The sequence below is a fragment of the Peromyscus maniculatus genome, chromosome 1, assembly GCF_049852395.1.
Source record: "Peromyscus maniculatus bairdii isolate BWxNUB_F1_BW_parent chromosome 1, HU_Pman_BW_mat_3.1, whole genome shotgun sequence".
Lineage (NCBI taxonomy): Eukaryota > Metazoa > Chordata > Mammalia > Rodentia > Cricetidae > Peromyscus > Peromyscus maniculatus.
Genome location: NC_134852.1, coordinates 189,093,942 through 189,107,144, shown reverse-complemented (window position 1 = coordinate 189,107,144; position 13,203 = coordinate 189,093,942). Strand labels below are relative to the sequence as shown.

Here is a 13,203-nt window from a genome sequence, read left to right as displayed (position 1 = left end):
AGCACTGCTGGGCTAGCTGCTAAGTTGTGTATCTTCCTTAACTGGTCCAAAGCAGAGTAAGGACGTGAACTACCTGTTCGGCACAACCTGTACTGCTGTGGCTGCAGCATTTCTGAGTATCAAGAAGGGAAAGAGAAAGGAGGTAGGGATTTGCCTTTTATAAACTTATTACCTATGGTTACAGCATAATCTTTACATTGTCAACATCTGGATAATGCTGTCTAACAGATACTCAATATCTGACAGAGAATTGACCAAATCAATGTGATTATTTGTCAAAACCCAAATCTGAAAGTTGTGAGCTAAAAATTTTGGTTAAAATTTTAAAGCAAAGTTGCTCTCTATACTTCTAAACATACAGCAATAATGAAATTTGTTATTTTTTTAAAAAAGATTTATTTATTTATTTCATGTATATGAATATTCTATCTGCATGTATGCCTTTAAGCCAAAAGAGGGCATCAGATCCCATTAGAGATAGTTGTGAGCCACAACGTGGTTGCTGAGAATTGAACTCACGACCTCTGGAAGAGCAGCCAGTGCTCTTAACTGCTGAGCCATCTCCCCAGCCCCTGTTCTCCTGTTATTAATCACACATTGTCAGTTCCTAACAACTATGTTCCTGATTCATTTTTTTGATATTGCTGCAGTCACCAAAATAATTCCTTCACCCTCAATAAAGTCAAATCTAACTGGTACACAGTTCCTTTGACACACTAAGAGTAATACCCTAGAACATTTATTCTGAATACAAAAAAAAAAGAGAGATAGTTTATTTCCAGGAAGTTTTTATTATACCCACCACAAATCAGAGTCCTACTCTTCTGACCATCCTAGGGAAAGGCCTGCAATCTCTAGAAACAGTAAGAAACTGCCCCTGCACAACTACCCATGAACACTTAAGTCCTAGCATGTTTTAAAGTTAAAGACATTACAGCAGGATACTTAGAGGAAAACACACATAGTAAAACATTCTTTCAACTATGCTGTTTTGCTTTTATTACCTGAGATCACTATGATCTGCTACTACACAGAAAAGCTCCAGAAATAAACATGCTTCTGCGAAGTGTGATGAAATCCTGTCCTTTGCTCTTTGTGCAGAGTATACAGGCTGCATATGCTGCCTACTCGTTAGTAACTTTGCAGCTGTCTGTTATCTTTGAATCAACTGAAATGTAACAGTGTTTGTGTTCAGGAAATGCTTATTTTACTTAATGGCTCTAAAGTGCAGGGGCAGTTTTGCTGGCAACTATGATATACCAGAGAGAAGCTGTAAAGTGCTTTTTTTTTAACTGAAAAGCTTCAACTGATGAAGGACAGAAAAGATACTGTATACTGAAGTTTTACTAAGAGCTACTGGTATGGTCGTTAATTTTACTGTGTGTCAAGAATAAATTAAACTATCTCAGGTGTGGTTATGTAAGAAAAAATGACATATGTAGGGTTCATCACTATCTGTGATTTTAGGCAGTGACTGGGGAGTTGAAAGATATCCTCCTTAGATAATGAGATTTTTCAAACTAGAAAATTTTCCATGACTGTTAGTCTTTCTAAGCTTCTCCATACTAGTTTAATGCTGCTATCGTTTTAATTTTCTGCTTAGCATTTTTTAATAGTCTAGAGCTTTAGTTTCTTTTTAACTTGGATTTTAAAAAGTTAAATGTTGGGGGCTGGAGAGATGGCTCAGCAGTTAAGAGCACTGGCTGCCCATCCAGAGGAGCCGGGTTCAGTTCCCAGCAGCCACATGGCAACTCAACTGTCTGTAACGCCAAGATCTGACATCCTCACACATACATGCAGGCAAAAACACCAATGCAAATAAAATAAATAAATTAAAAAAAAAAAAGCTAAGCTGCAAGTTTCGCAGTTTATATTAAGGCATAAGGAAGAAAACACATTACCTACCAGACAGTCTACTTGACTCATTTCCTTCTACCTAAAGAACACTCTGAAGCTCATAGAACAGAGCTTCCTGTTTTCTTCTGGGATTTCTACTTTTTAAGGTAGTCACCTCTCTCACTCCATGCCCTGCCTCCACTTGCTTTTTAAGATGGAGTCTTGCTAGTGTGGCTCGGGCTAGCCTTAAACTTGTGTTCCCCTACCTTAGCCTTCTGGATTCTGGGATTCCAGGAACACAGTATCATGCCCAGTTTGTAACTGGAAGTAACTCTAAGTAAGATACTAAACTCAAACTTGTGAAAACCGCAAATGACCACTTGCTTTGTGAGTTGTCTATTTGTCTACACTATTTAGATATCTTTTTTCTTTATATATAGATGGATAACTGGTAGCAAATGCTCAGTTCAACACTTGAGAGGCTGAGGTAGGACTACCACGAGCACAAGGCCAATCTGGGCTATGCAACAAGACACTAGACTCACAAAACCAAAACAACAAAAACATAAGCCAGCCACCAACCAACAGATGAGTATTTTAAAAACAATGCTATCACTAAAATCAGACATTATGATTAGTTTTGGGTTATTTTATTTGAAAAGCTTAAGTCTGAAACATTACCAATGCTGTTTCGTGTGTTTGAGGATGTTTGAAATTCACCATTTCCAGAGAAAGATGTTTTTTGATTCTTGTAACATCAGCTTCCCGAGCAGCCTGTAGCAATGAGTGGCCTTTGAATTCATCTAAACAAAGAAGCATTTGCATTCACATGAAAATTATCATAGTAATGAGGTTGCCTCGCACAATACTAGTATTTTCAAAGTAATCTCCAAAATAACCAGATTAAGGCTCTATAGGTAAGACTAATAAGCAACAATTAACAGACACAATGGCATTCTAGTTCCCGTTAGTCATGGCACAACGTATTCATTCCCAAGTATATACATAAATTTGGGCCAAGGCAAATCCATGGTCTGTTGACAGTCTCTAACTGGATTAGAGATAGCTACACTATTACAATATATTCCCACTGCAACGTGTTCTGCGAACTTAAAAAGGGGTGACCATCCCCCCTCCGCTAGTATTACAGTATAAGATAGTCTTGCTTAGGCACTAGTTCATCAATAACTCCTCAATTTGAACAAAATTAAAGCATTTCTTCAAAGCTTCTCTTTTACTTATTAGATTTGTGAAACCACTCATTATCATTTTACTGTTCTGGAATAATTCAAGTTTAGTTCACACTGTTCATTTATTTATTTATTTATTTATTTATTTATTTATTTGGTTTTTTTTTTTGAGACAGGGTTTCTCTGCGTAGCTTTGCGCCTTTCCTGGAGCTCACTTGGTAGCCCAGGCTGGCCTCGAACTCACAGAGATCCGCCTGGCTCTGCCTCCCAAGTGCTGGGATTAAAGGCGTGCGCCACCACCGCCCGGCCACACTGTTCATTTATATATAGGAATACTGTATCTGAATCAAGTGCTTATTTCTTACAGTATTTTCTTTAGCTACACAGAAAACCATAGAATTTGGTCCAGTAGTAAAGAATATTATATGTCACAATTCAGGGATTATATTTACAAGACAATAACAACTTTTTGTAAAATTAACTAGCAACTCCCAAAGATATGAGTAAAATTCAAAGGCTATAATTTTTTTTTTTTGAGACAGGATTTCTCTGTGTAGTTTTGGTGCCTGTCCTGGATCTTTATAGACCAGGCTGGCCTCGAACTCACAGAGATCCACCTGGCTCTGCCTCCCAAGTGCTGGGATTAAAGGCATGCACCGCTACCCGGCTCAAAGGCTATAATTTACAGTTCTTAAATTTAAAAACTAATTCAAATATACTTCTACCCAGTATTTAAATTATTAACTGTGCAAACAGAAACAGACACCCATCCTTAAAGAAAATATTTTACTATTTAAACATTCCCAAAAGAAAAAAAAAAAAAAAAAAAGCAAAGCTCGCTCACTGAGGTCATATATCTTAGCTAAGTATCACATGGTTTTGTTTTGTTGATTTTTCCTTCAAGACAGGGTCTCACTATGTAGCCCTGGGTGGCTTGGACCTCACTACATGCACACCAGGCTAAAGAACTAAAAAGATCCACCTACATCTGCTTCTTAAGTGCTGGAATTAAAGGTATGTGTCACCACATCCATCTTGAACATCATTTTTATACTCACATGACAATCTTTCCTTCAACTGTGGTGTGGGAGCCAAGTCTATAGCACTTTTATTATGACAGTTCAGCAAGGTTGGATCTGCCCCATAACTCAAGAGGAGAGAGCACACTTCAACCCTGTTCTTAGAAGCTGCCTCGTGAAGAGGAGTAAATTGCCACAAGTCCATTGCATTTACACAGGCACCATGCTGGGGAAGAAAAGGTATATAGTTAATGTGCAATTCTTAAGAGAATTTAGATTAACCCTGTGTAGTTTAACAACATGAAAGTTGGAAAAAAGTCTTCTGCAAGAATCTCCCTTTCCTTTTGCAGGTATAATTAACATACAGGAAAATGGAACTCTTAATAATGAGTGTAGCTTAGTGAATTTTGACATCTATTCCACCACACAAGAAACAAGATTCATACCTTTTTTTTTTTTTTTTTTGAGACAGGGTTTTTCTGTATAATAGCTCTAGCTGTCCTGGAACTCCCTTCATAAACCAGGCTGGCCTCGAGCACACAGAGATCCTCCTGCCTCTGCCTCCCAACAGCTGGGATTAAAGGCATGCTCCATTACCACCCACCACCAAGTGTTTGCTATGCTTCTTTTATTGACAATTTTTGCCCCCTTCTTTTAGTACCATATTTATGTGTTTCTGGATTTCATAAAAAACAAAGCACAGTAGATTGTCTGTGTTTAGCTCTTTCACATATTAATGTTCCTAAGACTCAGGCTGTATCACTAGTTTGGATTCCTTTTTTTTTTTTTTAAACTTTTTTATACTGTGATTTGCTCAGCCTGTTACTGGACAACTGGACTGTTTCTAGGAGAAGGAATGAGAAGAGTAACGCAGCAGGGAGCAGGAGAAGTGGGAAATAAAAAGATTCCTAAATGTGGTTTGACTCTGACACTGTACTTCCATTATCACAGAATGGAGGTAGCCTTGCAAATAGCTAACATCACACAATATACTTGGGCAACTTCAAAACTCCAGATTTTTTTCTGGGGGAGCAGGGATAATTTTTCTTCTTTAAATTTTGATTATGTGCATCAGTGCAAGACCTCTGGAGGCCAGAAGAGGTAGTTAGATCTCCTGGAGCTGAAGTTAACAGGCCATTAGAGGTGCACAATGTGGGTGCTGGGATCCAAACTCTGGTCCTCTGCAAAATTGTATATGCTCTTAACCCCAACCATCTCTCTAGCCTTCAAACTCTAGAATTTTTAAACATCACATCTCATGCACTATTTTTGTGAACTTAGGTCTTTTTGTTGAATCTTATTAAATTTGATCACACTGGCTTCAACCAAAGCTGTTCACATTTATTTTTACAAGCTTTATGTCAACCCGCCAACTTTTATATATCCTTTCTAATTCCTTTTTTTGTTTGGTTTTTGTTTTTCAAGACAGGGTTTCTCTGTGTAGCGCTGGCTGTCCTACAGAGATCCGCCTGCCTCTGCCTCCTGAGTACTGGATTAAAGAGATGAGCCACTACCATCCAGTCTTTCTAATTTTTTTAATGGTCAAACTTTATTGTAAATAATTCACAAATAAAAATATTACTCAGTAAGATTAGCCAGACCCAAAGCCATATAGTCTCAATGAATGGGTATAGCTAGAGCACTCTCATTCTGAAGCTATGGAGCTTTACACTGGATTTTACTTTCACTTCCAATTATATTTTTACGCACTTAACTGCCCCCCATTCCACACACATAAAGAAAAAAAAATAAGAGTTAAAACCAGAAAAACAATTAGCTTTATATTCTCTAATTCTGTATCAAGACAACATTAAAACCTGAATCACAAAGTCACACACAGACAGAACTTTCCAGCAGTCTATTAGAGTTTCTGACACCCCTCAAGGAAGAATAGCAGTTAACTCCTGGCAGAGCTGCTTAGTTATGAATCTGACAGAGTTTCTTCTCCTCAGATCAGGCTACTTGCTTTCTTGAACTTACGAGGATATGAAGATGAAAGTTGAGAAAATGCCTTGCTGTCTTTTAAAAAACATTTATTTATTTATTTATTTATTTATTTATTTATTTATTTATTTATTTATTTGTGATACTTTGATACTGGGTCTCACTATGCATACCTGGCTGGCTTAGAACTCACTATGCAGACCAGGCTGGCCTCAACACCTTCAATGATCATTGAAGATCTACCTGCTTCTGCCTCCAGAGTGCTGAGATTAAAGACAAGCGCGCGCACACACACACACACACACACACACACACACACACACACACACACACACACACACGCCACAGTACACATGCAGAGGTCAGGAGACAACTTGAAGGAGTTGGTTTCTCTTACCATGTGGACCCCAGGGATTAAACTGAGGTCACCAGGCTAGGCAGCAGGGGCTTTATCCAATAAGACATCTTGCTCATGCCAACCCTTGCTATTTTTATGTGTGCTGGTGCCATACTTCATTATTTAACTCAGGGATGTGACTTGGTACCCTCTGTTCCTAGGTACAGTGAGTGTTCTGGTCACAGATGCAGTCGCTGAATGAATGTCTTTTGTTAGCCAGACTCTTCAGCAAGGGGTGTCAACCTGGTGCTTGCCCAGGACCTCTGTATGTATTTTCAATCTTATTCCGGTAAGTCCCTGATCCCTCACTTCAGTAACACTTTAGTATGACCTCTTTAGTGCTACTTTATATTTGACATTGCTTAGTATCTCAAAATTCTGAAGGCATTCAAATGCTAGCTTATCAATAATCTGCATGTTATGATTATTCCCGCTTTCTATCAAGAACCCAGAACAAAAAATAAGCCAGAAACAGTATGCATTTCAAATCATTTTATGTAATTATAGAATAAGGCACAAAAGAACTAACCTTGACCAGAAGTTCAGTTACTTCATAATGACCGTAAGAACAGGCATTGTGTAATGGCACCAGATCACTACAAGATGAAGAAAAAAAAGCCTATTATTACAACAGAGTCCCTAAGTCTAGGGCAATCTTCAAATTGTAATTCCTGAGTCTCTTTCAAATCCATATTCCTTTTCTCCCTACCACTACTACTGGCTATAGTTTGGGATTACATAATGTTAACAAACTTTATTTCTGAAACAACTGCTAACCCAATTTATTCTCTAAGCATTAGCCAGATTTTTATAAAGGTAAATCCCTTATAGGCATTCTTGTTTTAATATCATTGTTCATCCTTGCTTTGAAGAGATGGTTCTAATTTTTTAATATTTCTTTAGATGAGGTCTTACTATGCAGCTTTGGCTGGCCTGGAACTCACTCTGTAGACCAGGCTGGTCCTGAACTCACAGACATCTACCTGCTTCTGAGTTCCCAGTGTTGGGATTAAAGTTGGGCATCTGGTTCTAAGTTAGCATGACACACACAAGGTTCTGAGCTTCTCTCTGGCCTTGTAATTCCTGTGTGTCTGCACACGTACTGTTCCCGGGTATAGCTTTCCTTCCTTCTGTTGCTCTGGCTCACATTTACATTTCTTTTTCAGATTTATTCTGAATACTAGCTTGTAGGTATTTGAAACATCTTTTGAACTTCTCTAAAATAAATGCTATACAGTTCTCAGTAAACTGAGGCCAAATTCCTTTGTAATGTAATGGAAGAACTTCTGGCTTCTACCTTTAAGCCTCTCCCTCTTCTTGGGATCAGCATTATTACTCATACAAGCACTGCCCGAGCAGCTTCTGGTAACACACAGCTCTCTCCTTGCCCGAATACCAATTCTACTGCCACTCACTAAATACTGCTGCTTGAATTTCCATTCTCATAAAACCAAGAGCTCTGAAAGTTAGCATCATGTTTTCTGCCAAGTCATTTCCCTCCCACACTTCAGCATGTGTGCTGTGGGCCTAACATGTTCCAGGATGTGATTTTCTCTACTCTTCTCTCTTGCCTGACATCCAGATCTTCACTATCTCTGCTATCACACTGCAGTATGTCTCTGCCTTCCTTTTCATTTCCCCTCAATCACTGCTAGAGACCTTAGCTGTATAGAAGCTCCACAGTGCTCACTCTTAGCTACTGCTCTTCTAGTCTCCTCCTTCCCCAATTAATCCAACATGTATTATCCCATAATGCACCTCTCAAGTTCCTTTGAGGATAAAACAACAATTCTTCCTTTCAGATCATAAAATGCTTAAGACTAAAGAACAAAGTTAAATTTCTTGTGCTAATAACATCAAAACTTTTAAAACTTGATTTTTTTAACCAGTTTCTCCAATTCTGGTATTTGTCCCATGTGAATCACCATCATCTGCTTTATCCAAGTTTGTGTGTGTGTGTTATTGGTGAACGAACCCAGGCCTTTGTGCATGCTAAAACAAAAGTCCTACCACTGAGCTACATTTACCTTCTTTCACCAGGGGTGGGGGTGGGGTGGTATGAATATCTGACTAAATTGCCCCAGGCCAGCCTCATCCCGGGCCCCAAGGAGCTGGTATTATATGCCTGTGTCCAAGTTGGCTTGGTTACTACTTATTAAATGTACTACCTACATTTTCCTATAGAATCATATTCCCTAAACTCTGCTTTCTATTTGTTTATTCATTTATTTTTGAGTCTAGATTCCATATAGCCCAGAACTGCTATGTAGTTAAAAATGCCCTTGAACTCCTGAGTCTTCTGACTATACCTTTCCAAGTTATAGGATTATAGACATGTGGTATCACACCCTGCCCTGAAGATATGGGTGGAACATATATCTTCTAATAGATTTTCTAATAACTCCATCCATCAATCTCTACTTACCACTCAAATTTATGAAGCATCTTTCACAAGCTATAAATTATAATGTATGAGTGGTAGGCTTAATGCTTTATAATCCCTATGGTGCTCAGAACAACCTGCATCTTATAAAAGCTCAATAAACACAAACGATTTGCTTAAACAGTACTAGGAAAGTGCTTTTGTTAAGGAGATAGTGTGTTACAAGGACTCTAACAAGACTTCACTTTTGTTCAAAGCTTACCCTTTGTCTTTAGCATGGACATCAGCTCCATGCTGCAGTAACAGTTGCACAATCTTTACTCTGTTGTATCCTGCTGCCAAATGCAATGGAGTTGACTGAAACAGTAACCAGATACACTAATGAAATTCACATAATGGCTGCATAAATGTCTGAAAACATAAAAACCCAAACACAAAACAAAACAAAATCTAACTATGACTTCATTGCTAAGAAACAATCATTTTGGTTTTATAAAATTAATATATAGAAAGCATAGCATAAAAGTTTAAAGTTCACTACTGGATACAGAAACAAATGTTCATTATCAATGAGTTTTATTAAGTTTAAGAATCTCAATTTCTATTTAAAAAGAAAACACCAGAACTCTCTTTAAATGTTTTAATTTATAATAAGTATACATTCCTATCACTAGATGACAAAAAAAAAGAATCATAAAGCAAGTACCTTTCTGCCATCACTTGCATGGCAGTTCACGTTCAACGGTGTAAGCAAAGCCATCATTTTTTCCTCATTGCCACTCCTAGAAACACACCAAAAAATACATCAGTAGCTTATACTATGTATTGAGACCATTAAAACAAAGTCTTCTCTTAAAGGATGCTTATGGCATTAAAAACAATTTTTTTAAAAAAAAAAGCCTGTTACATTCTGTAGCACAGACTGTTCTAGAACTCTCTATGTAGCTTGAGCTATCCTGAACTCATAGTAGGCTTACTGACTCTGCCTGCCATGGATGGAGATTACAAGTGTGGGTCACTAACACATTTCGGGAGTGGGGATGACCAACCAGAGATTCACAGTAAAATCTGTTTTCTTTTTAAATATTTTTATTCTTTTCAAGTGTGTGTGTGTGTGTGTGTGTGTGTGTGTGTGTGTGTGTGTGTGTGTGTGTGTGTGTACACATACATGCTAATGTGTGCAGCCTACAGAGGTCAAAGGCACCAGATGCTCCTGGAGCTGAAAGTTAAGGGTAGTTTTAAGCCCTCTGATGTGGGTACCAGGAACTGAACTTGGGTCCTTTGCAAGAACATCAAGTACTCCTAACCACTGAGTCACCTCTCCATCCCCTCATAGAGATCTACCTGCCTTTGCCCCTGGAATGCTGGGATTAAAGGTGTCCACCACTGTATCTAGCAAAAACTTGCTTTTTAAAGATTTATTTTTAGCTGGGTGGTGGCGGCATACACCTCTGATCCTAGCACTCAGGAGGCAGAGGCAGGTGGATCTCTATGAGTTTGAGGCCAGCTTGGTCTACAAAGCAAGTTCCAGGACAGGCTCCAAAGCTACATAGAAAAACTCTGTCTGGAGCCCAAAGAAGTCAGGAGTGGGTATAGGAACCTCTGGAACTAGAGTTACAGATGGTTGTGAGCTGTCTTGTGGGTGCTGGGAACCGAACCTGGGTCCTCTGCAAGAATATCAAGCGGTCCTAATCCCTGAGCCATCTTTCCATCCCCTCACTGTTAAGTTTTCATGGCACATATACATAATAGTAGTACACACCTGGCACTTTCCAAGAGTTCATCTTTCTTATAGTCACCTGTGAATTAGGGGGTAAGGGAAAAAAAGATCAGAAATTTTTAAAAAATCCTCAGTGATAGTTTTATGCATAAAGATGCTCACTAAACATCAAAACTTCTAAAACTTGTTTTTTTAACCAGTTTCTCCAATTCTGATATTTGTCCCATGCGAATCATCATCATCTGCTTTATCTAAGTGTGTGTGTGTGTGTGTGTGTGTGTGTGTGTGTGTGTGTAACTAGTGATTAAACCCAGGCCTTTGTTCAATCAATCTAGAAATACACTCCTAAGAATTAGAAAGTAGCTAATCAAAATAGTATCAATGCAGTTTAAACACGGAATGCCTTTGCTAGTACAATGAAAAAGAATGATTCAGTGTTACAGAACATATAACCACAACCACCATGAAACCAGTATGCACAGATAAAGCCAGGTCCAGAAGGAAGTACTAACAAAGCTGACTACACAGAGTGGAGCCATCAGTAAACTTCCCTTTTCTCCTAAGACAAGTATACTATGCTTGTGGTGGAGATGGGGGCAGCCTGGCACAGTTCACCACGTCATTCAAAATCCAATGGGGAGTGCTACTCAACAGTACAATCGTAGAGAACTTGCTTGGTACACAGGAAGCTCTGAATTCAATTCCCAGAACCAATGAAAAACCCAATTCAAACCAAACCAACCAAACAAAACCTCCAATACCAGACAGACAAACACACACCAAAATCCTTACATAGTAACATTAAAAAGCTGATGAAATCTTCTACAGAATCACTAATTGAACATAATCACTAACATCTTTATGAATCTAAATTTATACTAGGATTTTTGTTTAACATTACTTTATAATAAAATAAAAAGGATTAATTATATAATATTTTATGGGAACAGTTTTTATATTTACAAATGAACACAAACAAAACTATTTAAACACTTAGTACAATTTAAGTTAAGGTAAAGATTTGCAGTAAGAATATCTACACTGCAGCCTACACTGAATTTATATTGATCGATCAAGGCACAGAATAAGAGAATATTAGAGGAGGAAACAAACACAGAATTGATAGTCACAATGACAACTCACATTTCCAGAAATCTTCAGGGACTAGTCTAAATTTTCTTAGCAATGCCAGAAGAAATATTAGAGTCTAAGCACAAAGGCTCACAGTTACAGCCAAACCTCAGAATTCTGCCTTTTAGATCAGACATAATTCTAAACAGTTACAGACACACATACACACAAAATTAAATAAATATTTATAAAAAAAGAATCCAACAAATAATGGCAGTTATTTAAACGAGACAGCATACTGGGTAAAGGCAGAAACAAATGAAGTCGAGACAGCTCAAAGCAAGCCCACTGGCTTAAACAAGAGCTGAAGTCATGTCAACAGATGACAAGGAAATGAATTATAGTTAAGACAGCCACACCACGGTACTGAAATGTGTCCCACATCTTTTTTTTTTTTTTTTGGTTAAAGATTTATTTATTATGTATACAGTGTTCTGCATGCATGTATGCCTGCAGGCCAGAAGAGGGCACCAGATCTCATTGTAGATGGTTGTGAGCCACCATGTGGTGGCTGGAAATTGAAATCAGGACCTCTGGAAAAGCAGCCAGTGCTCTTAATCTGAGTCATCTCTCCAGCCCCCAAGAGATTGCTGGGTATTTTCTTTCTTTCTTTCTCTCTTTCTCTCTCTCTGTCTCTCTCTCTCTTCCGGTTTTTGAGACAGGGTTTCTCTGCGTAGCTTTTGCAGCCTGTCCTGGATCTCGCTCTGTAGGCCAGGCTGGCCTCAAACTCAGATCCGCCCGCCTCTGCCTCCCAAGTGCTGGGATTAAAGGCATGTGCCACCACCACCCGGCTCCAAATCTTGATTTGAAATAACAAGAAGAAAATTAGTGCTTTTTGAAAGGATTCCTTAAAAAAAAAAAAAAAAAAATACACACACACACACACACACACACACACACACACACACACAACAGTAAATAAAGGAATACATTGTCTGAAAAACATGGGGATATTTTAAAAATATACTGACTACCTGAAGCAACACAAGTTTATCACATCCTGCCGCCTATACAACGACAAACTTAAACATAAATTTGAAAGGAAAAAAATTTTTCTATTTTAGACAAGAGTCAAATTAAACTCTCCACAGACAGCAAAATAAGTGAACTACACTGTTTACAAATCCTACTTGAGGTCCTAACTGCATGAGACAGTGCGTCTACCTAGCCCAGTAAGTATTTGTATTCTTCCTGGAATGACCAAAGTGTACACAGCCTTACCGGTCAGCACAGCTTTGGCGGATGGGTCTGCTAAGTCCAATGCTGTCCTTCCATCTGTATTTCGAATGGTTGGCTCAGCTCCATGCTGTAAGAGCACTGCAAAAAATAGCAACACTACCTTTCAAAATGGTGATCATGGCAATCTGAGTTAATAAATCAGTTTTTTAATAGTTCTTGTACAGGGACCTTGAGATGTCTCAGTGGGTAAAGGCATTTGTTATGCAAACGTCACAATCCAAGTTCAAATCCTAGAATCCATTTAAAGGTGGAAAAAGAGATACAAGTCCACAGGGTTGCTCTCTGACCTCCACATGTGTCTTGGCAAAAATGTCCTCTACATCACATAGACACATAGACACATA

The 13,203-nt window shown here is 38.4% G+C and overlaps 1 protein-coding gene across 4 annotated transcripts in view; it reads right to left on the bottom strand.

Annotated features, from left to right (window-relative positions):
* The window catches only part of Tnks2 (tankyrase 2), a 68,206-nt gene that overhangs the window by 38,981 nt on the left and 16,022 nt on the right, over positions 1–13,203 (bottom strand). For all 4 annotated transcript variants that reach the window (XM_042285342.2, XM_076562829.1, XM_076562824.1 and 1 more), the window contains exons 3-9: positions 12,842–12,937; positions 10,532–10,568; positions 9,476–9,551; positions 9,032–9,126; positions 6,916–6,982; positions 4,085–4,271; positions 2,518–2,639 (exon numbers count right to left, since the gene is read on the bottom strand). In XM_042285342.2, coding sequence (XP_042141276.2) covers positions 2,518–2,639; positions 4,085–4,271; positions 6,916–6,982; positions 9,032–9,126; positions 9,476–9,551; positions 10,532–10,568; positions 12,842–12,937 — 680 coding nt within the window. The remainder of the gene's footprint in view (positions 1–2,517; positions 2,640–4,084; positions 4,272–6,915; positions 6,983–9,031; positions 9,127–9,475; positions 9,552–10,531; positions 10,569–12,841; positions 12,938–13,203) is intronic.